The sequence below is a fragment of the Phacochoerus africanus genome, chromosome 12, assembly GCF_016906955.1.
Source record: "Phacochoerus africanus isolate WHEZ1 chromosome 12, ROS_Pafr_v1, whole genome shotgun sequence".
Lineage (NCBI taxonomy): Eukaryota > Metazoa > Chordata > Mammalia > Artiodactyla > Suidae > Phacochoerus > Phacochoerus africanus.
Genome location: NC_062555.1, coordinates 49,239,227 through 49,264,734, shown reverse-complemented (window position 1 = coordinate 49,264,734; position 25,508 = coordinate 49,239,227). Strand labels below are relative to the sequence as shown.

Here is a 25,508-nt window from a genome sequence, read left to right as displayed (position 1 = left end):
CTGAGTGATTTACAATTTAATCATCTGTTGACTAAAATAGGTTTGTGGTTAAATTAGTATGTTCAGAAGGTAGTTTTACTGAATGTATTTTAACTGAACTTTATTAAGCCTCTTACAACAGAAATTAATCTTAAGAACTGAGGAAATGGAAAGATTAATTTACATTAATGTACTCAAGAAGAAAAAAATTCAACAGTTTTCTGCTGGGAGAATGTCAGTTTTTGGGCATCAAATATTTCTTTTTAAAGCTACAGCTTTACTTGTGACTTGTATGCATAAGCATTTGGCCTAAAATCTGCTATTACTTTTTTGTTTCATTTCCAAAATCAACATATATATGTAGAAATTGATTTTGTAGCATTAGAAATGTATTATATTTTTAAAAATGAAATTAAAATTTCATGAAGTTCAAAGCTTCAGGATTTTTTTTTTTTTTTGCAGAATATTGATGTTATCTGTAGCAGCTGGAATGAACAAACAATGTGTGATAGGTGGAAAAAATTAGGTCTGAGCATAGCCAGCAGAAAAGGCCTCTAAAACCAGCTGCGTGAGAAGTTATTTTACAGGTTGTACACGCTCATGGTTTTTAAGCATTTTTGGCCCTGAAAAATTCCTCATTATACTTACGGAATTATCTGCTTTATGTAAAAGAATTCAGATAGTTTTTGATGAATTATTTAAAAGGAGTTTCTGTGAATTAACCTTATTATTATTTTGTTTCTTTTTATGGATGCACCTGTGGCATATGAAGTTCCTGGACTAGGGGTTGAATTGGAGCTGAAGGTACAGTCCTACACCACAGCCACAGCAACTCGAGATCCAAGCCACATCTGTGCCCTACGCCATAGCTTGTGGCAACACTGGATCCTTAACCCACTGAGCCAGGCCAGAGATCAAATCCTCATCCACATGGACATTATGGGGGTTCTTAGCCCGATGAGCCACAACAGGAACTCCCTGTGAATTAACTTTAGATACATGTATGCCTTGTAAATAGTCCTTGAGTTGGTTCATTTAATTAATTAATTTATTTATTATTTCATTTTCTTTTTTTTTTCTTTTGCTTTTTAGGGCTGTACCCACGGCATATGGAGGGTCCCAGGCGAGGAGTTGAATTGGAGCCGCAGCTGCTGGCTTATACCACAGCCACACCAAGCTGTGGGGATCCAAGCTGTGTCTGTGACCTACACCATAGCTCTCGGCAACACTGGATCCTTAACCCACTGAGCGAGGCCAGGGATCAAACCTGCATCCTCATGGATACTAGTCGGATTCGTTTCTGCTGAGCCATGACGGGAACTCCCCTATTTTATTTATTTATTTTTAAATTTAAAAATATTTTGTATTTTATTTTTAATTTTTTAATTGAAGTATAGTTGATTTACACTGTTGTGTTAGTTTCAGGTGTACAGCACAGTGATTCAGTTTTATATATGTACATACTTATACACACAAATATACACATACACTTATGTATATATGCATACTTTTATATATACTTTATATACATAAAGTATATATATATATTTATATGTATGTGCATATACAAGTATATATATACACTTATGTGTATATATATCCTTTTTCATATATATCCTTTTTCAAATTCTTTCCCCAATAGATGATTACAAAATATTGAGTATGGTTCCCTGTGCCATACAGTAGGTCCTCGTTGGTTAATTATTTAGTATATAGTGGTGGAGTATGTGATTTGTTGGGTAAACAGTAAAAGAAGAAACCATTTCCACATTTATTTTAAACTTTTGTAGAATTAAGGCTGAGTTGTTTTAGTATTAATTATAGTCTTGTACTGGATGAAATGAATTAATTTAAAGCTCTCAATATTTCTTGAGGGATAAAGACTACATAGATTTATTTCTTGACAGTTACTAACAAAATAATAAACAGTAGACTAGGATGTTATTATTAGATTCTGATGACAGGTATTTTTAAATTTTCTCATGAGCACCTTCCGTGGTGGAACGTGATGCATGTAATGGTTAAGACTGGGGGCCTTGGAGTGAGCCCTGTGCTAGATTTGTGGCAAAGTGCTTAATTTTCTTAAGCTTCTGAGTACTCATCCATAAAATGGGGTGAGAAATTGTTAGTGCAAATGAGATAACATCTATTAACTATGTAGCACAGAGCTTGGCAAATGTAAGTGCCCAATCCGTGTTAGTTGGAATTAATGACAATTCGCTTTATATTGTGCCAGGTGACATTTCTGAAGTCCTGTCAAACCCACATATTTCTGGGGTAGAATTTAATATCACTTCCAGAGAATCATTTTGGTAAGAATTTCTTTTCCCGGAAGCTCCCGTGTGGTGCAGCAGGCGTAAGTCACAACTGGCCCAGGAACTTCCACATGCTGTGGGCATGGCCAGGAAGAAAAAAAAAAGGTTTCTTTTTTGTTTTTTTCCCCCATTTTTATCAATTTGAGTGATGGCTTCTATTTAACTTTTTTTTTTTCTTTTAGTGAAGACTTTTATATTTGGAAATAACCAGCTGGACTCGGTTTAGATGATCCCAATTTTATTAGCAGCATCCAAAGCATCATAGTCAGGAGCCAGTCGAACATATGCCTCTTCTCTCCATCAGGCTGATCAGAGGGTTCACCTTAGCCAAGTCAATGTCATAGAGCTTCTTCACAGCCTGTTTAATCTGGTGCTTGTTGGCCTTGACATCCATGGTGAACACAGGTGTGTTGTCTTCTGTCTTCTTCAAGGCTGACCGAGTGAGGGGGAATTTGATGATGGCACAGTGGTCAAGCTCGTTTCTTCTAGGGGCGCTCTTCCAAGGATATTTGGGCTGCCTCCAGAGCCACAGTGTTTGGGGCCATAGGAAGGTGGGTGACATCCAGATCAGATCTTTGTGTGTGTGTGGCGGCGGGGGGGGGGGGTGGGCCGTGGATGCCTCTCAACACTGCTTTCTTGGTTTTCAAAGCCTTTGCTTTGGCTTGGACTTCAGGAGGGGTGGGGGCTTCCTTCTTTGCCTTCGGCACCCTCTTTGTGGAAAGGTTAACTGTTTTCTGATCTTGAATTAACGGCAGAAAGCTTTAGTTTCATTTAGTAGTAGCATAGTGGAAAGAAACTGCATGGGCACTGGTCTCTCTCTCTCTCTCTCTTTTTTTTTTTTTTTTTGGTACTTTTTAGGGCTGTACCCACAGCATATGGAGGTTCCCAGGCTAGGGGTCCAATTGGAGCTGTAGCTGCCGGCCTACACCAGAGCCACAGCAACGCAGGATCCGAGCCATGTCTGTGACCTACACCACTGCTAATGGCAATGCCAGATCCTTAACCCACTGAGTGAGGCCAGGGATCGAACCTGCGGCCTCATGGATACTAGTCAGATTCCTTAACCGCTGAGCCACAATAGGAACTCCTGGTCTCTTAGGATATGTATGGTACCCTGATGGGAGAGTCTTTTGCTAGTGCATAGTTAATATGAGGCAGCAGCTGTCCGGAGATATTTCCCAGCCAGCCTGGCCCCCTGGTAGTGCCCACAGGGAGGCAGGAAGAGGATCTTTGATTCACTGATACGAGTCCCAGGGCTGAGAGGCTGGGTGACCATTATCCTTACAACAGAAGATCTTTTCAAAGAGTTCTATTGTGTCAGCATATTATTAATAATTTGTGTGTATGGTATTAATTAGAGAGTATAAAAGTGCTATAGGTTTCTTGAATGAAGAGTCCCTTCATCAGAATACAATGAAATCATTTTGCTCAGAAATACCTCATTAATCTGCCATTGTTAAAGTTAAGATGATTTTCCAAAAACCTGAAGCTCAACCTAAGTCCCCATCAAAAAAAAAAAAATATTAAGTATATATCTCTGACATCCTAAATAGTGAGCAAACTCGAGATTATACATTATCTTCTCTCATTTCTGATCTGAGAGATGCTTAGAGAAGACTGATGTCATATGGTCCAGCTGTTGTGGTTTCAGATGAGTCAGGATTTTAGGGGGACCGTTGCAGCTTCTATTGGCTGTTCAGAAAGGTGAAAATTCAAACAATGCAGAATGACCCAGGGTAAAAAAAAAAGTGTAAGTTTCTCTTCACCTTTCCTCTGCGTTCACGTACTTTTAGGCATTAATAACAACTTGTTATCTTTTTAGACACATTTATTTTTTCTGTTCCTCTTTACACACACACACACACAAATCATTACATAAATGGAAAGAATCTAAATATATTTTATATGATTTGGCTCACATGTCTTGGAGATTCATGTGTGTACATAAATATATGTGCATGGTGTTTCTCAATATGTATTTGTCCATTGATGGACATTTTTGTTTACAATTTACAATTATTTTTGGTACACAAAAATAGCAAGGTAATGATGATAATAGTAATATCAAGTTATAAGATTTATTGAAATTATTGTGTTCTGGGCCATGTGTTTATTCATTTCATTTAAGTATAACAACCAAATGAGGTACACATAATATTAAAAAAATTTTTTTTGAAATACAGTTGATTTATGATACTATGTTAGGTTTACAGCAAAATGATTAATGATATTATGTTAGGTTTACAGCAAAATGATTCAGTTATACAGTGTGGGGGTGGGGTTGGGGAGAGAAGCAAGAGGGTGGACTAGTGCGTATATATGCGGGTTTTGGAGTTCCTGCTGTGGCATAGTGGATTAAGAATCTGACTGCAGTGGCTGAGCTCCTGCGGAGATGTGGGTTCAACCCCTGGCCTGGTGCAGTGGGTTAAAGGAACCAGTGTTGCCTTGTGGCTTAGATTCCATCCCTGGCCCAGAATCTTCCATATGCTGTGGGTGCAGCCATAAAATTAAAAAAAAAAAATTTTTTTTTAAAAGCATGTCTTGTTTAAAAAGTGAGAAGAGGAGAAACATTTTACACACACACACATTTGTATGTATACACAGAAACTCTAGAAATGTATATATAGTTTTTACCCACTGAGGTAGACATAAACTCTAGAAAGATATGAAATACATTGTTTTTACCCAGTGATGGGCATAGAACTGGCCGGGTGTGGCAAGAAAACAGGGGACTTGTTCCTGGTGAAGATTTTAAACTTTCTAGTTTCTGGGAGTTCCCATTGTGGCTCAGTGGGCTAGGAATCCAACATAGTGTCCACAAGCACGCAGGTTTGATCCCCGGCCTCCCTCCGTGGGTTAAGGATCCGGCGTTGCTGTAAGCTGGAACATGGGTTGCAGATGCCACTTGGATCTAGCGTTGCTGTGGCTGTGGTGTAGGCCTTAGCTGCCGCTCCACTTTGACCATTAGCCCAGAGACTTTATGTTGTAGATGCAGCCATAAAAATAAAATTAAATTAAATTAAAATTAAATAAAAGGCTAAAAAAAACCTTTCTGGTTTCTGAACCACATGAAAATATTAACTCCGGTATTTTTTAAACCGAGGAGTGGTCAGTAATCCAAGGCAGCAGGGCGAGAGTGGGAAATGTCCCCTGTGTTTCCCAGTGATTTGTTAAAGTACAAACTGGACCAGTACAGATTCATGGGAGTGTTAGTGGCTGAAGCAAGACTGCATGCAGTGAATGGAAATGTGGATGAGAAGTTCTTTTTATTCTATATTACTGAGTTAAGAAATCACACCAGGAATTCCTGTCATGGCTCAGTGGTTAACAAATCCAACTAGGAACCATGAGGTGGCAGGTTCGATCCCTGGCCTCGCGCAGTGGGTTAAGGATCCAGTGTTGCTGTGAGCTGTGGTGTAGGTCACAGATGCGACTCGGATCCCGAGTTTCTGTGGCTCTGGCGTAGGCCGGTGGCTACAGCTCTGATTAGACCCCTAGCCTGGGAACCTCCATATGCCGCAGGTGTAGCCCTAGAAAAGACAGAAAAAAGAAAAGAAAAGAAAAGAAAAGAAAAGAAACCACACCAAAACTTAGTGGATGGTACAAATGAACCTATCTAGAGAAAAGAAACAAACTCATGGATTTGGAGAACAGACTTGTTGCCAAGGGGGAGGGGGAGGGAGTGGGATGGACTAGGAATCTGGGGTTCATAGATGCAAACTATTGCATTTGGAGTGAATAAGCAATGAGGTCCTGCCGTACAGCACAGGGAACTGTATCTAGTCACTTGTGATGGAATATGATGGAGGATAATGTGAGAAAGAGAATGTGTATGTACATGTATCACTAAGTCACTTTGCCGTACAGTAGAAATTGACAGAACATTGTAAATCAAGTATAATAAAAAATTTAAAAAAGCAGTCATTGTACTTTCCCACTGGCTTCTGCATTGACTGGGCTGAGCTGGGCAGTTTCATTGCCCCATATGATGTCAGCTGAGGCTGCAGCCAGTGGGGGATTCAGTTGAGTTAGAGTATCCATGATGGGTCACACACCTGGTTGGCACCTGGGAGCAGAGCCAGGGCCCTCACTCAGCTCTTTCCTCCACAGGGACTTTCTGTCTGGCCTTGGCTTCTCCCAGGTAGCTGGGGTTCTGAGGGGCTGTGTCCCCAGAAGAAGAAGGGGACACGGTCCTCATAAAGAGGAGACTCATAAGTGGTCCAGCCTCACTTGCAGCCCACTCTATTCAGGCAGATATGGAGCCAGCCCAGAGTCATGAATAGCGGGCATAAATCCTCTTTCTCATGGGGAGAGTGATGAATCATTTCTGTCCATCTTTGCTCAGTCACAGGAAGTAAGCCTTTGCCAGAAATTAATTAAAACTACAATGCCCACTGCACAGCTCATACTAAAAGATAATCTAGCTGGGAAATTATAGACCTATTTAAAGAAAGTGGGGTTTTTTGGGGGGCCATGACTGCAATGTGTGGACATTCCCGGGCCAGGAGTTGAACCCACGCCACAGCAGTGACTCAAGCCACTGCAGTGACAATGCCGAATCATTAGCCCGCTTCACCACAAGGGAACTCCTAAAGTTTTAAGATCATAACTCCGAACAAATGCGAATGCCCTACTCCTGTGGACCAAGGAGGAGCCTAACACACTACTTAGCCCAAAACGTTCGGATAGCTTGAAAAATTATGTTTAGTGAGTTTCACTGTGGAATTCTGCCCTCTGCTTACCTTGAGAGAAACAATAAACCATCCCAGGCAATCTACTTCTGCATTTCCTTCAGAGTTTAAATCACATGCTCTACATTACCTACGTGAAGAGCATTAAAGGTTTTTTTCCCCCAAAGTCTAGTGCTGGGAAATCTTTATTTTCTGTGAAGAACTGATATGGTTGTTTGGCATAGTCAATACCGAACCTGAATTATAAAGAACATCAGAAAAACTTATAGGTCGGAGGTTCCTGTCATGGCACAGCAGAAAGGAATCCGACTAGGAACCATGAGCTTGTGGGTTCGATCCCTGGCCTCACTCAGTGGGTTAAGGATCTGGCATTGCTGTGGCTCTGGTATAGGCTGGCAGCTGTAGCTCTGACTGGACCTCTAGCCTGGGAACCTCCATATGCCGCAGGCGTGGCCCTAAAAAGACCAAAAAAAAAAAAAGAAAAAGAAAAAGAAAAACTTAACAGGTCAATTTTGATAATACTGTGGCATATGACCTGCATTAATTTATATGTTAACTACACCTTAGTGATGATTTTCTCTACTAGCTGTAATGTTCTGTGAGGTTAATTGCCATCTATTTCTATATTTCCAGTTTAATGTATGGTCTTTATTAATCTTCTAAAAGCTTTTGAAAAATAGTACATGAATACATAAAACAAAAATGACAAAAACACTGTTATGCTGATAGAGATGAAACATGTTAAATTTATACCCTAATGACTGAAAGCCAGAATTTGTTTAATAGAGAAGCTGGGGCAGGAGACCCTTGAGTCTCTAAGCAACCAACGAAATCTCTGAGAAATTAGAGAGGGGATGCTTCTGGAGATCCCAGAGGTTCTTTATCTCTCAAAAACTCTTGGTTAAAGCCACCGAGTTCCTTAAATTGAGAATAAAAAGGGAGTTCCTTTTGTGGCACAGTGGAAACGAATCTGACTAGTATCCATGAGGATGCTGGTTCGATCCCTGACCTCGATCAGTGGGTTAAGGAGCTGGTGTTGTCCTGGGCTGTGGTATAATTCACAGGTGTGGCTCCAGTCGGGTGTGGCTGTGGCTGTGGCATCATAGGCCAGCGGCTTTAGCTCCGATTCGACCCCTAGCCCGGGAACCTCTATAGGCCTCAGGTGGGGCCCTAAGAAGACAAAGTGCTTCGATGTCTTGATTATTGTAAACGGTACTGCAGTGAACATTGGGGTGCACGTGTGTTTTTGAATTATGGTTTTTTCTGGATCGATGCCCAGGAGTGGGATTGCTGATAGTAGTTCTATTTTTAGTATTGAGGAACCTCCACACTGTTTTCCACAGTGGTTGTACCAATTTACATTCCCGCCAGCAGTGTAGGAGCGTTCCCTTCTCTCCTCACCCTCTCCAGCATTTGTTGTTTGTAGACTTTGGTGATGTCCATTCAGACTTGTGTGAGGTGATACCTCATTGTAGTTTTGATCTGCATTTCTCTATGCTATGACATTTTCAAATCAGCTTTGCTCTGGAGGTCCTGGTTAGTGAAGTAAGGGGAGAAAAAGTAAAAGACTGAGAAAGAAAGAAACAAAACTGTCATTTTTCACAGAGGATACTGCAGAAGTTCAGGCAACACATGAGATATTCCTGGTTACCAGGAACAGAGGAGAGGGGTAGCTGGAATCAAGATTGCGGAACCAGGAGTTCCCGTCGTGGCTCAGCAGAAATGAATCTGACTAGCATCTATGAGGATGCAGGTTCTATTCCTGGCCACGATCAACAGGTTAAGGATCCGCCATTGCCGTGAGCTGTGATGTAGCTTGCAGACACAGCTCAGATCTTGTGTGGCTGTGGCTGTGGCTGTGGTGTGGGTCTTCGGCTACAGCTCTGATTTGACTCCTAGCCTGGGAACCTCCATATGCCACAGGGGCAGCCCTAAAAAGACCAAAACAAACAAACAAAGATTGCAGAACCAGAAATGTAAGTGACACAATGAAAGGTGACTTCTGGTTTGTAAATGAGACTTGTAGTCGTCCCTCGAATATGTTCTTTTTTATAGTCTTGGAACCCTTGTGTCACAACTTGCCACTCAGAAGAAGGATGTCTTCTAGTGTCCCTTGGAGCTGGGCGTGCCTGTATGACTAAGTTCTAGATGATGGCGTGTGAGAAGTGACACGTGCAGCTTCCAGTTAGCCTGCTCTTCCTGGGGTGTGGATGTGGTGGCAGCAGTCTCTCTTGGAGTGGGATGGGTCCGGGAACTGCATAGGAGGTAGGGGAGCAATACGAAAAAGAAGCATGGATCTCTCCCATCCTGGAGCCACCACTGGATACAGCTGTGCCGCTGGACATGAGACTAGCATAGGGGGCATCCTTCCCAGAGCCCACAATGTGAATGAGACCCCATTGAGTGGTGCAGCAGGCATCAGGAAAAATTAACATTCTAGCAGAGTTCCTGCTGTGGTGCAATGGGATTGGCGGCCTTTTGGGAGGGCTGGGACGCAGGTTCGATCCCTGGCCTGGCACAGTCACTTAAGGATCTGGCATTGCCACCAGCTGCGATTTAGGTCACACCTGTGGCTTGGATCTAACCCCTGGCCCCAGGAACTCCATATGGTGTGTGGCAGCCAAAAGATAATTAATTAAATAATTAACAACCTACCCAACATACGCAGTATCCCAGAGTCACCTGCCCAAGGAGGCTACCCAGGAGGACTAAGTCTTGGAAAGCTGGCACCTGGACTATTTAAATGACTGTCACTTTGGGTCTCTGCTGTGGCTTCTGAGCCTCCATTGCAATTAACAGAAGATTGTATATCACTGATAAGTTGCAGCGTCCTTTAGCAAAGCCTGGAAGTCAAACAGAGTAGCAGCCAAGCCCAAGGTCAATTTCACATGTGTGGAGTGAACCCTTGGTGCAAAGATTTATGGTAAGAGCTGGTGGAATATAAACAAAGGCCAGTTCCTGCCCTCCAGGAACTTGAAGTCTAGCGAGGAGAATCACATTTATCAGTTCCAATAGCTTTAGGGAATATAACCCTCAAGGAATTGATAATCTAGTGAAGAAAAATGGACCAATAATTTTGATATGTAGGAATGAAGTCGGGCTCTCGGGGCAGCAATCTAGTAGGAAAAGACATTTATGCCAATAATACGAATATAGAGCAGTGAAGTGGGTGCTGGAGGCTTTCCTGATATTAAGCAGAATATAACTAGCTAGCCTTAAGTCTCCAACTCATAACATTCATCAGTTTTCCCTTCGGGTATCCTGAAGTTATGAGACCCAGTACTAATTTTTCTATTTCACGGCCCTTTGACATCTGGTTTTCTGCAGCACGCAAGCAGGTGGCCACGTGTATTTTAAAGACTTTTTCTTCGTAAAAGAAAGAGAAAAATCAATATTTTTTTATTTGCACACAGAAATGAAAACATACTTGGCCTCAAAGGAACCAAACATCTAATTTACTTTACAATGTTTTCTAAATATGACTCCAGAGAGGCTTAGATTTATGGAGAGTGTCTGAATATGACCTTTAAAACACATTGTTTTGGTGGTTTTGTTCTCAACAGACTATGATGATAATAAGATCCAATAAAAGAAAATGCATTTAAAAAAATAGTGTTGTGTGTGCTGGTGGCGTGTGGGTGGGGACCAGCCGAAAATCCTGCAGATCCTTCCTCAATATTAAGCCTCTTCTCCCTGCAATTTGCTATTTAAGCCTATCATGAGTATTTATTGAGGGTCTATTCTGAGCAGTGCTCTGCTGGGCACTGTCAAGATGTGGTTAATAAAATTCTGTATTTGCATACAGTAAGCCACTGTCCGAAAGGAAATACAGAAATATATATATATGTAAGTAGCTAGTACAGACTGCTAAGTAGAAGCCCAAAGAGGCGTGAGTGTGTAGAGGGGAGAGAAATGATATCTTTTTTTGCCCAGGGCAAGGATGGAACCCATGCCACAGCCGTAACTAGAGCCACTTGCAGTGACAATGCCAGATCCTTAACCCACGGAGCCACCAGGGAACGCCTCCCCTTTATTTTTGTATTCAATATTTTTATTTACAGAAACAGAGGGTAGAATTTGGCTCTTGGCTGTAGTTTGCTGATCCTCTTCTACAAGAAGAGAGATGACTGGTGGAGATCTTTTCTTTTGGATGATAAAGGAAAACCAGAAGTGCCTTAGGCCAGACCTTTTTTCCCCTAGGTAGCTCAGCCTGTTCTTTCAGGAAAGTATGTACCCTCAGAGTACATGCCCAACCTTAAAGTTATCGCCGTGGGAATTAGGGCTGTGACCATCTGTTGTAGCTATTTTGGTCCATGGAGAAGAGACCGTGGAATCTACTTCTTCTTCTTTTTTTTTTTTTTTTGTCTTTTTGCTATTTCTTGGGCCACTCCCGCGGCATATGGAGGTTCCCAGGCTTGGGGTCAAATCGGAGCTGTAGCCACCAGCCTACGCCAGAGCCACAGCAATGCGGGATCCGAGCCCCATCTGCAACCTACACCACAGCTCACAGCAATGCCAGATCCTTAACCCACTGAGCAAGGCCAGGGATCAAACCCACAACCTCACGGTTCCTAGTCGGATTCGTTAATAACTGTGCCATGATGGGAACTCCAACTTCTTCTTCTTTTTAAAAATCTTTTTAGGGCCATACCCGCGGCATATGGATGTTCCCAGGCTAGGGGTTAAAGCAGAGCTGCAGCTGCCAGTCTACACCACAGCTGAGGCAACACAAGATCTGAGCCACGTCTGCGACCTACCTTGCAGCTCACGACAATGCCGGATCTTTTACCCTCTAAGCAACGTCAGGCATCAAACCTGTGTCCTCATGGATGCTAGTTGGGTTCGTTACCGCTGAGCTGTGTTGGGAACATCAGAATCTACTTCTTTGCTTGCTTGTTTTGGAGATACAGCAAGGAAAGAGTGCATGGTCCCATCTTCCAGCTGCCTGCCAGTCTGGAAGAAGGCTCGTGGGTCCGCATCTCAGGATCTAAGAGCAAACCTTTACCCGCACTTCTGCGTACCAGGGAAAAGATGAATTCATACTGGGCGAAGCTTAAGGGCTTCATTGGAATGATGAACATTAAGGACTGGAGACATAACCACATGTACAGTTAGAAGTGAGTTTGGGGCTGGAGCAGGCTTGGAAAGGGGGGTTAGTGCAAAGCAATAAAACTAAGGGGCCAGGGAGTTCCAATCATGGCTCAGTGGTTAATGAATCTGACTAGGAACCATGAGGTTGTGGGTTCGACCCCTAGCCTCGCTCAGTGGGCTGAGGTTCTGGTGTTGCTGTGAGTTGTGGTGTAGGTCGCAGATGCAGCTCCGATCCTGCATTGCTCTGTGGCTGTGGTGTAGGCCAGGGGCTACAGCTCTGATTCGACCCCTAGCCTGGGAACCTCCATATGCCGTGGGTGCGGCCCTAAAAAGACAAAAAACAAACAAACAAACAAAAACAACAACAACAACAAAAAACTAAGGGGCCAGAAGCATATACAACAGAATCAGCAGGCACATGGTGGGCTATGTAGTGGGACACAGGGCTCGCCCATTGTGTGGATTTTTCCCCATGGAGAGGCACAGTTGCAATTCAGCAAAGGCTATCAGAGATTTTTGAATGTGGTGGTGACAATTCTGTTTTCATCATCAGGGAGGAACTGGAGGCATCAAAGATGGAAGGCTGGAGACCAGTTGGGAGGCTGCTGCACTATTGAAGCAAGAAGTGCAGAGTCTTGACTGAGGGAACATGAGAGAGAAAGCAAAGGTGACTGAGACATTTGAGACGTCAAGAAAGAAGCTCCTGGGCATTCCTTGGTGGTGCAGCAAGTTAAGCATCTGGCGTCATGGCTATGGCATGGGTTCAGTCCCTGGCCTGGGATATTCTGCATGCCGTGGGATTGACCAAAAACAACAACAAACAAACCACCAAAAACAAAACAAAAAAAGCCCTAAAAACAAATGAAAACTCCAGCATTTCGTGAATGGGGAGATACAGAAAAGGAAAAAGTATATCCTCAAATAGTCCTCCAAGTTTTAAGCATATAAGTTATAAATATGTTCTTATGTAACAGAAAAATATGGAAAACATTGTATTCCCCCAAAGATACTCATTAATGGGATCCCACATATCAGTGAATGGCAAAATCTTTTCCTCTCACCTTGCAGTCATCATTAGCATAATGTTTTTCTCTCGTAACTCAGTTTGTGGCTCTGACTCTCAAAGTATATCCAGAATACCAGCGTTTTATATCTCCACCGCTGATACCATTTGGGGTTTGGCCACCATTTGCCTCTGTCATCATCATAGTCTTCCAACCACTTTGCCTGACTCATCCCTGGCTCCCTGGACTCTGGTCTTAACACGGCAGCCAGTTATCTTGAAAACAAAAGAGCATGTGGTCTCTCTTCTCAAAATCTTCCAGTGATTCTCCACTTCGCTTGGAGTAAAAGCCAAGGTTCTAACTACAATAGCCTGCCAACCTTCTGTAACCTGGCACCTTGGCTCCGCTGCCACCACCAGCCCTGCCTCATCTTCCTTTGCTCCTTTGTCGCAGCCACATGTAACACCTTGCTGTGTCTGCCCAATGCCACCCAGGCTCCTTTCTCAGGGTCATTGCACTTGCTGTTACCCTTCACTTTAAGTTTTTGCTCAAAATGGCACTTTAGAAGTTCCCTAAACGCTAGTTAAGGATCTGCCATTGTCACTGCTGTGGCTTTGGGTCACTGCTGTGGTGAGGGTTCAGTCCTTGGCCTGGCAACTTCCTCATGCTGCAGGCTCAACTGGAAAAATGTCACTATCAGAGAAGCTGTCCTTGACTCCTCTATGGCATAGCAATCCTCTTCTCTCTACTGCATTCTTTATCCACGATATTTAGGGTTTTTGGTTTTTTTTTTTCATAGTTCTTGACAAAACACATATCTATGAGGTTTGTATCTATCCCTAATATGGAATGTAAACTCAATTAGGGCATTATTAGTCTTTTTCTTTTCTTTCGTTACTGCATTTTCAACACTTACAACAGCTTGACATACAGCAGGCATTGCAAATTTCTTGAATGAATGGATTCATTCAACAGAAGGCTGAATTCTATGTGCATACTAGATACTCCCCCTAACTCTTTCTTTTTTTTTTTTTAATGTATGTTATTGATTTATAATGTGTTAAATTCTGGTGTACAGCAAGGTGATTATGTATGTAAATATATATCCCTTTTCATATTTTTTCATTATGGTTTATCATTGGATATGGACTATAGTTCCCTGTGCTACAGGTAGGACCTTGTTGTTTATCCATTCTATATTTAATAGTTTGCATCTGCTGATCCCAAACTCCCAATCCTTCCTCCATCCATCCTCCTCCCCCTTGGGAACCACAAGTCTGTTCTCTATGTCTCTGAATCTGTTTCTATTTTGTAGATAGGTTCATTTGTGTCATATTTTAGATTCCACAAATAAGTGATATCATATGGTATTTGTCTTCCTCTGACTCACTTCACTGAATATGAGAATCTCCAGGTCCATCCATGTTGCTGCAAATGGCATTATTTCATTCTTCTTTGTGGCTGAGTAGTATTCCATTGTATATATGTACCACATCTTTTTTTTTTTTTCTTTTTGGGGCCACGCCTGGGGCATATGGAAGTTCCCAGGCTGGGGGCTGAATTGGAGCTGCAGCTCCCAGCCTACACCACAGCCATAGTGGCATGGGATCCAATCCACGTCTGTGATCTACACCGAAGCTCAGGGCAATGCTGGATCCCTGACCCGCTGATCAAGATCAGGGATCGAACCTGCGTGCATCCTCATGGATACTAGTTGGATTCCTTTCTGCTGTGCCGCAATGGGAACTTCTGTACCACGTCTTCTTTATCCATTCTTTTGTTAGTGGATGTGTAGGTTGCTTCTATGTCTTGGCTGTTGTGGTGATATGAACATAAGGGTTAGATGCTTCTATTGTTAACACTTGCCTATAACATAGCATCTGACATGTAAAAGAGAAGCACCTTGTTAAGAATTTCTGGTAAACTACTTATAAATTGGAATGGCAAAAAAAAAAAAACAAGCCTAGTCTCAGCAAACTTAATCTCTACATCATCTTAGTAACCATGTTGCTTCACTGAGTTCTAGAAAATTAAAAAGCTTTCAGGTGTGGGGTTAGGTTAACAGGTGATCTTGACATCATCTTTCAAAATGGTGCAGAATTCTCTCAACCAGTTGTATAACCAATTCACTAAGCAACTATCAATATGCCAACACCTGCTCTGTGCATGCAAAGATGAAAGGTTGTTCCTGCCCTCGAGGGACTTACAGTCTGTTAAACAACAACAACAACAAAAGGCAAGTCAGCCTGCAACTACAAATGTGTGTGCTGGGAGTTCCCATCGTGACTCAGTGGGTTAAAAAATTGACTAGTATCCATAAGGATTTGGGTTCAATCTCTGGCCTTCCTCAATGGGTTAAGAATCCAGCCTTGCTGTGAGCTGTGGTGTAGGTCACAGACACAGTTTGGATTCCTCATTGCTGTGGCTGTGGCAAAGGCTGGCAGCTGCGGTTCTGATTTAATCCCTAGCCTGGGAACTTCAATATGCTGTGGGTATGGCCCTAAAAAAAGCGAAACATGACCAAAAAAAAAATGCATGCCAAGTGCTTCATGAGGATGCTGTGATGGGGTGGGGAGTGCACAGAAGGGGGGCGCTTACCCAGAAAAGAGTCTGCAGTAGGGGCCAGGCTGGAGCTGAGACTTGGAGGGTTCTGTGCAGCTTCCATGTAAGTGGAAAAGATGAGGGTGTGTTGGGCAGAGGCACACAGTTCTGGAGGAGTTTGGGAAACTCCAAGCAGTTCTGTGTGGCTGGTACACAGGTATCTTTGGGAAGTGATGAACATGAGGATAAAGGTATAGGCAGAGCCTAGATTACAAAATAGAGGGAGATACAAACAAATGTCTGATGCTCATTCTGATCAGGTCACATCATGGTAGAAAGGAGACTTGTAGGGAGGAGAGGATCAGACAATGCACACATGCTGCCATATTACAGTTTCCATTTACTTCCAGGGTTATTATTATTATTATTATTATTAGCCTAGGCCATGGCATTTGGAAGTTCTGGGCCATGGATCAAACCTACACCATAGTGGTGACCTGAGTGAGCCACAGCAGTGACACTGCCAGATCCTTAACCCCCTTAGCTACCAGGGAACTCCCCAGTGTTATGTAATAGTTTTTCTAAAAAAAAAAGCTCTCAAGTATGTTAAGGTAAGTGTAAGAATGAATAATACTTTGGGGTGTTCCTGTTGTGGCTCAGTGGGTTAGGATCCTGACTAGTATCCATGAGGATGCGGATTCAGTCCCTGAGCTGTAGGGTAGGTCCCAGATGCAGCTCAGATCGTGTTGCTGGCAGCTGCAGCTCCGATTTTACCCTGGGAACTTCCATATGCTGCAGGTGTGGCCCTAAGAAGAAAAAAAAAAAAAAACTACAGAATAATACTTTATTTCTGATACATTTTTTTTGTCTTTTTTTTTGTTGTTGTTGTTGCTATTTCTTGGGCCGCTCCCATGGCACATGGAGGTTCCCAGGCTAGGGGTTGAATCAGAGCTGTAGCCACAGGCCCATGCCAGAGCCACAGCAATGCGGGATCTGAGCCACGTCTGCAACCTACACCACAGCTCACGGCAACGCCGGATCGTCAACCCACTGAGCAAGGGCAGGGACCGAACCCTCAACCTCATGGTTCCTAGTCGGATTCGTTAACCACTGCGCCACGACGGGAACTCCTATTTCTGATACATTTTGATTAATCTCATTAATACATTCATTATAGGCAAAAAGTTACTCTGTTTATATCAGATAAAGTTAATGGCACCCTTTGTGATTTTAAAGCTTTCCTTTTCATCTCTTCAAGAGCTCCTCTTTCTGACTCTTTACTCCTGTTTCAAGGCACTTAAATCATTTGCCAGCTCCAGAAGGCTCCCACAGTGTCTGAGGGTAAGCAGCCTTGAACTGCAACTGCAAGATTTTTAGAGAAAATTCCCAGCCTTTGGAGCAGGGGCAGCAATTTCTCATGTTCTACCAAATGATGGATGGTGAGCGGCTGCTGGGGTGCTGTGCCGAAGACTCAGAATCGTGCTAAGATCATTAGCCATGTCAGCACAGGCAGGAGATCACCCACACTGTAGTGTGTCTTTAAGCATCACCATCCCTGCTGAGGAAAATATACCCTTGACAATTCAACCTGCTGGTAGTGCCAGGGAATCAGACCACTCTTTTTAGCCTTCTCCCCAAGGTCTTGGAACCCTGGAAATTTTTTGACTGATTTTTAAATGCTGAACTGTGAGAAACACGGGGACTAAAGTTTGACACATGAGTGCATTTTGAAGCCATAAGCTCTCAGACGTCCTCTTCCTTGCTCTTGACTTTAACCTAGACAGGTTACCTAGCCAATCACCCACCTGGTGTGACTGGGCTGAGTAGTCAACCAATAACGCTCCCCACTTGCTTCCCCTATGAGATCCGGTAGGGTATTTTCAAAGGCTAATTGATATGATAATTTGACACCAAAACTGTGAGTTTTTGCTTAGATGAAAAAATAAATTCTAAATAAAAAGGGGCATAGTATATAAGAAACAGGAACAGTTTTTTAAAAAATTGAAATATAATTGACATAACAACATTATATTAGTTTCAGGTGTGTAACAACGATTCTGCATCAAGTCTCTTGCAAAATGATCACCACAATAAGGTTAGTTTACATCCTTATGGAAAGAGGGAGAATAGAGTCAGCGAGTGTTAGGTGCGTGGGAGCTAGAGTTCCGACTTGGAATTTTTGCGTGACAAAGCTCCAGCTTATTTCCTGCTACTTGCTTGCTAAAGTGAAGTAGAAATCTTCAATTTAAAAGTCCGGGAGTGATAGAGTAAAACTTGCTATTCTAACTAGTGTATCCACATGTCTCAGCAGCTTACCATAATGTCAAAATGGGATGGTGTGCCGCTCACGCCAAAGAATGACTCGGGGACCCAGCCTTCTATCCCATGGCTGTGCCATGTTTCTTATATGGCTGTCAAGATCGACCTGCCTATCTCAAGCTAGCAGAGCAGAAGAGAGACAGACCCGCATGTAGGAAGATGGGGCCGTGGCATTCACAGATATTCCACCAGCAAAGGCTTAGTCACAGAGCCCAAGCAAATAGATGGATTGAAGGATGCTGGTGCCCAGGAGGTAAAGGATAGGATTTTTGGCAAGGAATTTTCTTGTTTCTCAAGGGAAACAGAGATACCACAGATTTGCTTTCACTGTAAGGTGCCTATAAGCTGGTATGTATTTACCAAAGGGCCTCCACTTTTGTTTTTAAAAAATATTTTTGGCGACCCCGCCCCCATCGCGGGGAACGCGTCGCTGTGGAAACTCACAGGCTCTCCTCTCTGCCCTGAGGCAGGCTGCCCTGGAGCCCATAAGGAGGGCGGGGCGACCAAGACCCCGCCCCCCGGCACCACCCAATCCCGCCCAGGCCCACCCGGCCCCGCCCACAGCCACACTGCCCCTGCCCAGTGGCCAGACCCTACCACCAGAAGCCGCGACCGCTCGGTCGGGTCAGATCATACGTAACACCCAAGACAGGGTGGCTGCTCATGTCATCTTCTCAATCTTAATAACATGTGACTCCACAAAGGTTGATTAGCATCACAATTTTGGCTGAACTGAATTTGGGATTCACCAGGGCTTGGCTTCCGAAAGCCTGGCCGAGTAGACAGCCAGGAGCTCAGGCTCCTCAGGACGTACTGGAGCTTCAGCTTCTGGACAGCACTGGACCCTGGCCATGCAGACGGGAGCCCGTGTCTTCAGGACTCGCTGGGAGGCGCAGCCGTGGGAGTAAAAGGTGAAGAAAAAGTGGGGAGAAGCTTCCTGTATGTGGCTGAGTTTCATTTTCGGAAGAGCCACCAGAAGAAGGGCTTGTTGTGGAAATCCTTGGATTTTAGGTACTTTTGTGGGTAATGTGGACAGTTTCCTGTGTCTCTCTTTGGTGTGTGATATCTTGTTTCCTTGGTGTCATTTTTTTTTTTTTTTTAGGGTTGTGCCCGTGGCATGTGGAGGTTCCCAGGCTAGGGGCCCAGTTGGAGCTGTAGCCGTTGGCCTACACCACAGCCACAGCAAGGTGGATCCACGCCCCGGCTACTACCTACACCACAGCCCACTGCAACACCGGATCCTTAGCCCACTAAGGGAGGCCAGGGATCGAACCCGCGTCCTCACGGATGGCTAGTTGGGTTTGTTAACTGCTGAGCCACTTAGGGAACTCTCTTGGTGTCATTTATTGAGGGGATTTGCCTCAAGGTTTATCCTAGGCTTTGTTATCAGTTAACTGGATTTATTTCTGGGTTCTCTGTTCTGTTCCTCTGCTCCCTGTACATGTTTTGGGGTCAGTTCCACACTGTTTTGGTAACTGTGGCGTCATAGTTTCAAGTCAGGGAGGGAGGTGCCTCCAGTCTGTTCTTTTTCGAGTTCGCTTTGGCTATTTGGGGCCCTTTGTGGTTCCACACAAATGATAGGTTTATTCTGTTTCTGTGAAAAATGCCATTTTAATTGTGTTAGAGGTTGAATTGAATGAGTACACTGTTTTGGCTAGATGAATGGTGTAACAGTATTCTTCCAATGCCTGATCACAGGATAGTTTTCAACTTATTTTTTTTTTCAGTTTATTCGTGTCTTACAGTTTCGATTGTGCACGTCTTTCACATCATTGGTCAAGTTTATATGTGGGTATTTTGTTCTTTTTGATGCCATTGTGAATGGGATTGTTTTCCTAATTTTTCTGATACTTCTACTTCTTTATTAGTGTATAGAAACTCAACTGACCTTTGTTTATTGCTTTTGTATCATGCAACTTTACTAAATGCATGTATTATTACTACCTTTTGGTGATTTGATGTGGAAAATTATAATTCAGTGATCCTGTTGTGGGAGTTCCTGTTGTGGAATTTGCCGTTGTGGCTCAGCAGGTTAAGAACTTGACATAGTGTCTGTCCTTGAGGATTCGGGTTCGATCTCTGGCCTGGCTCAGCAGGTTAAGGATCCAGCATTGCCACAAGCCTCTATGTAGATGGCAGATGTGGCTTGGATCAGGTGTTGCCCACTGTGGTGTAAGCCTCAGCTGCAGCTTGGATTGGACCCCTTACCGGGGAACTTCCAGATGCCACAAGTGCGGCCCTAAAAAGAAAGAGAAAAAAAGAATCCCATTATTTCTACCATAGCCCAGCACCCACAGCACCCAAGACCTAGTGACTACTAGTATTATTAAGTCGCCCTGTGGGAAGATTATATGTGGATTCCTACAAGAGCAATTAGCTGAATCTGAGTAAGGTTTGGCCCCTATCATGAAGTTTGGTGTCTTACCTACTTTTCTGCGTGATAGTGACATGGTACTGACATGTTTCCTTTTCTGCATGGTACTGATTATTTACTTTCTAGTAATTTCAAACATAACAGAAAATATGCAGTAGCATTACAATGTATCTTGATCTCTAAATTCAGATTCCCCAGTCATCCTTGATTCACCACATATGCCAATTGATTGATTGGTTGATTGCTGTTTAGGGCCTTACCCAGGACATATGGAAGTTCCCAGGCTAGGGGTCAAATTGGAGCTATAGCTGCCGGCCTACACCACAGCTACAGCAACTCGGGATCCAGGCTGCATCTGTGACCTACACCATAGCTCCCAGCAACACCGGATCCCCCAACCACTGAGCAAGGCCCGGGATTGAATCTGCATCCTCATGGATACTAGTTGGATTTGTTTTCTCTGAGCTACCACGGGAACACCCCACATATGCTAATTCACATGACAACTTCCATTGTATTTTTCTTCCATTGTGCATTTTCAAACGATGAAAACTTTTTTTTTCTCCATTCTGACCGTTTTCTTTTTCTGAAAGTGTTCTTGATACTTTCCCTCATTTTCATAACCAGGATAGATTTAAAGTCCATAAGTTGAGTATGATCTGCGTGGCCTTTTCTATATGGCTTCTTTTGCTGAGGATGTTTTCAAGGTTCATGGATGTTATAACACGTATCAGTGGTTCATTCATGTTTTCTACAGTGATTAAATCTATGGAACATAACATTTACCATTTGAACCACTTAAAGTATAGTTCTGTGACAGTCATTTAGATTTACATTGCTGTACAAATATCCTCACTGTCCATCTCTCCTACCTTTTCATTTTTTCCAAGTGAAATTGCATCCATTGAACACTCTCTTCAACCTTTGTCAACCACATTCTACCTTTGTCAACCACATTCTACCTTCTGTCTCTGAATTTCATTTCCCTGGATACTCCATAGAAATGGAGTCGTATAATATTCATCCTTTTGTGACTGGGTTATTAAACTTTGCATTATGACCTTAATGCTACATGCTGTAGGCTGTGTCTGAATTTCCTTAGTTTTTAAGGCTGAATAATATCCCTTTGTGTATATATCACATTCTATTTATTGATTCATCTCCCCACAGGTAGATACTTGGGTTGCTTCCATCTTTTGGCCAGTGTGAGTGAGGCTGCTATGAATACAGGTGTACAAATATCTGTTTCACTTCCTGCTTTCAAATCTTTTGGGTATATGCCCTGAAGTGGAATTGACAGATGATGCATTAATTTATGTTTGAGTTTTTGATGAACCACCATGCAGTTTTCCATAGTGGATGTACCATTTTACTCTCTTCTGTATGTGGCAGAATAATATGGAACTTTATAGATCTACCCTCTTCTGCTTACCCATTCATCCACTGATGGATATTCAAATTGTTTCTACCATTGGGCCAATGTCAACAGTGCTGCTATGAATATTCATGTATAAGTTTTTGTTTGAACACAGGCTTTCAGTTCTGTATGGCATATATCTAGGCGTGGAGCTCTTAAACCAAACCATAATTGTATTTTTATCTTCCTGAGAAAATGCCAAACAATTGTACAATATTTTCTGCATCATTTTACATTTCCACAAGTAATGTGTGAGGGTCCCAGTTTCTCTACATTGTTGCCAGCATTTTAATTTGTCTGTTGTTGATTATAACCATGTATTGTATGTGAATGGATGTTACATTGTGGTTTTAATTTGCATTTCACTCATAGCAAGCAAGCAAGAAATATGCTTAAGATGGTTTTATTAGAATCTCAAACCCCAGGGTACTGCTCAGAAGACATAGCTGTTGTATAACCAAAAACTATTAACGTTCCCCTTAAATCAATTTTAAAAACCATTAAGCACAAAAAATTTTTTTCAAATAGAAATTTTTTAATTCAAAGAGAATTTGAAGGGAAAAAAAGCCCATAACTCCACTCTATATTTTAACATATTTGTAGTCACTTAATTTTTTACTTATGTCATTTTCATATTTATGTGAAGTGATTATAATTATTTAAAAAACTATACCATATTTCATGGAGCTGATCTTATTTACATCATTTCTCTTTTTTTTGGATATTAATTTAATTTGATTCTACGCTTTCCTCCTCTATTTTTTTGGGTGGGGGGAGCCACACTAGTGGCATGCAGAAATTCCTGGGCCAGAGACTGAACTCTCACTACCACAGTGATCCGACCCACAGCAGTGATGTCAGATTCTTAACTGTTAGGCCACCAGGGAACTCCATCCTCCTCCACTTTTATAAGTAAAGCTGCAGGGAGCAAATTCCAGCAGATAATATTTTCATTTCTTAAATTATTTTCTTATAATTAGTTGTTAAATTATTGTATAAATAATCCTGAGGTGAGCACATTTTAGCAGATAGTTTTTTCTTCTATTGTATTATTTCCTTAGAATAAATATTGATCTGCTACATTGCTGGATTCAATAGTGTGAATGTTTTAATAATTCTGGATGCATTTTTTTTGGTTGTTGTGTTGCTTTTCCAGACATTTATACTAATTTTCAGTGCTATTAACTTCTCCTTTTATCCCAGCCTCACTAGCATTTGCAAAATGTTTCCTGAAACTAATTTAATATGTGTAAAACGGTATTTTAGAGTTGTCTTCATATTGATTACTAAGATAAACATTTTTTTTCTCACTGTTTGCATCTATAGAATGCTAGCTTGATGATTTCTTTTTTTCTTTCTGTCTTTTTTTTCTTTTTGTCTTTTTAGGGCTGCACCCATGGCATATGGAAGTTCCCAGGCTAGGGGTAGAGTCAGAACTGCAGCTGCTGGCCTACTCCACGGCCACAGCAACACGGGATCTGAACCCGCATCTGCAACCTACACCACAGCTCACAGCAATGCCACATCCTTAACCCACTGAGCAAGGCCAGAGATCGAACCTGCATCCTCATGAATACTAGTCAGATTCGTGTCCGCTGTGCCACAACAGGAATTCCTTGATGATTTCTTTATAAATTTGAAAGAGCTGTTTATTGATAGAGATGTTTATCTTTGTCTGTTGGTTTCACTACAATTTCTTTTCTTCTCTACTGTCTCTTGTGATTATAGGCGTCCCATACTCTTTTCCCAGTGGACACAAGTGCTTCAGTGTACAAGAGCTATTTATACTGCCCTCTGTGATGTTTCACTTGAAAATTTGGAACCATAGAAATCCATGGATGGTGGGATCGATTTGAGACTTTGTGTTTTATGCCATCGGTCCCCGCCTTTGTCTCTTTGTCAGTTCTACACAATAGGGAATTGAAAGATACTGCAGAGACAGGGAGATGTGTGATGAAGGGAGAAATTGACCACCTTGTTTTCTTCATGTAATTTTGTTATTAGGTTGACTTAAATCTCTCAAATAATGGATGAGTATGTGTGTAAGCACCTGCGTGTGGGCATGTCTGTGGCAGAAAGAGGGAGAAATGAGGAAGGACAAAGGAGGTGGTGATAAATTGTGGGGGGTTTGGGATGGAACTAGCGAGCTGGTAAATTGTTTGGCATTCATGCAGTAATTATTCCTCATTTCTCTATTGACTTCATGGATTCCAGGCAGCTCCTGAATCATCAGACTTGATAGAGCATTAACTTTATATTTGATTATTAATATCTGATTTAAACAAGGCTTCAAAATGAGTCATTCATGGCAATGAACTAAATTCAGTTTCTTATATTTCCCCTAAAATGAATCAAGCAAACAACCACGGAAGGTATTAAAATTAAGGATGTGCAAAAATGCTGTCAGGAAGGTAGCGGTGTAAAGTAAAATAATTTTGTTTTTTAGGAAGACCTGGGATAAATGACTTTTTCAATAAACACTGCAGCCATTGTGTGCAGAATTCATATTTTCTTAGGCTGAAAGACAAAGAAGGAATTACTTCAAGTGCAAAGAAATTTATAGTGCAGTTATGAAAATGCATTGAAAAGTAGAATTATAGCTGCCTGAGGCTTATTTAAATTTATAATGAAGGCAATTGTAGGAAAGCAGTGTAGACTTGATTTACCCAATGCTGTGATCATTGTTAAGGCTCTCTGGATTTCTCCCTCCTGCCCCTGTCATCAGTGAGCTGCAGCTGCTGGCCTATGCCACACAGGATCTGAGTCACATCTGCAACCTCCACCACAACTCAAGGCAATGCTGGATCCTTAACCCACTGAGCAGGGCCAGAGATCGAACCTGCATCCTCATGGATACTTCTCGGGTTTGCTACTGCTGAGCCATAGCAGGAACTCCTGGATTTCTTGATAATATAAAACTGGAGAACAGACTTGTGGTTGTCAAGGGGGGAGGGGGAGGGAGTGAGATGGACTGGGAGTTTGGGGTTAGTAGATGCAAACTATTATGGATATGCAATGAGGTCCTGCTGAGTGGTTTTGCCGGGGGAGGGGGGTGCGGACCACGAGGACTCTGTCCTGTCCCTTGTCACGGAGCATGACAGAGGATAGCGTGAGAGGAAGAATGTGTGTTTGGGTATATGGCTGGGTTATTTTGCTGCCTGGCTGTGCAGTGGAGGTTGGTGGAACATTGTAAGTCAACTATAATTTAAAAGATTAAAACAATAAGTAAAATGCATAGTTCAAAAAACAATCAAAAAACCAAAAGACCCAAAAATCTTGATTGTAGCAGAGTTAGTGGGAGTATATGGAATCTGGCCAGAATCCAGAATCCAGTGCAGTCGAGAGGAAGAATTCTTTCAGGTAGCGAATATATAGAGGCATGTGATACAGTCTAACCTTCACCTATTTTTTCTCGTTCATGGTCTGGTTGTGTCCCCTGCCAAAGCTTTTCTGGGAAGCTGTAAGGAGAAAAAGATTTGCTGGCCTAGCTTCTGACTTGACTTCATTCCTCTCTGTAGGGGATCACTTTACGTTTCCTTAATTGCAGGGACAGCTTGTATGGTTGGCAGTTGTTTGAATTGAGAAATGGATTTTAATGAACTACAGTTTCTTTTGCTCAGCTGGAATTGAAGTAGTCAAAGACTAAATTAACAGTCGCCGGCAAAGCTAATATGACAGCCGTTGTCACAGAAAAGGAAAGGTAAAGGGTTTATTTTGTGCTGCTATATGAGGATCATGCTCTTGAAATAATGGGTTTTGCCAACTTCACACTTTCGA

At 42.4% G+C, this 25,508-nt stretch overlaps 1 protein-coding gene across 1 annotated transcript; it reads right to left on the bottom strand.

Annotated features, from left to right (window-relative positions):
• Nucleotides 1–2,516: 2,516 nt before the first annotated feature.
• Nucleotides 2,517–17,120, bottom strand: LOC125112475 (60S ribosomal protein L23a-like). The gene is given in 6 exon segments (XM_047754643.1): nucleotides 2,517–2,584; nucleotides 2,587–2,601; nucleotides 2,604–2,867; nucleotides 2,905–3,033; nucleotides 15,679–15,885; nucleotides 17,048–17,120. Coding segments are annotated over 6 exon segments (756 nt in total).
• Nucleotides 17,121–25,508: the final 8,388 nt, after the last annotated feature.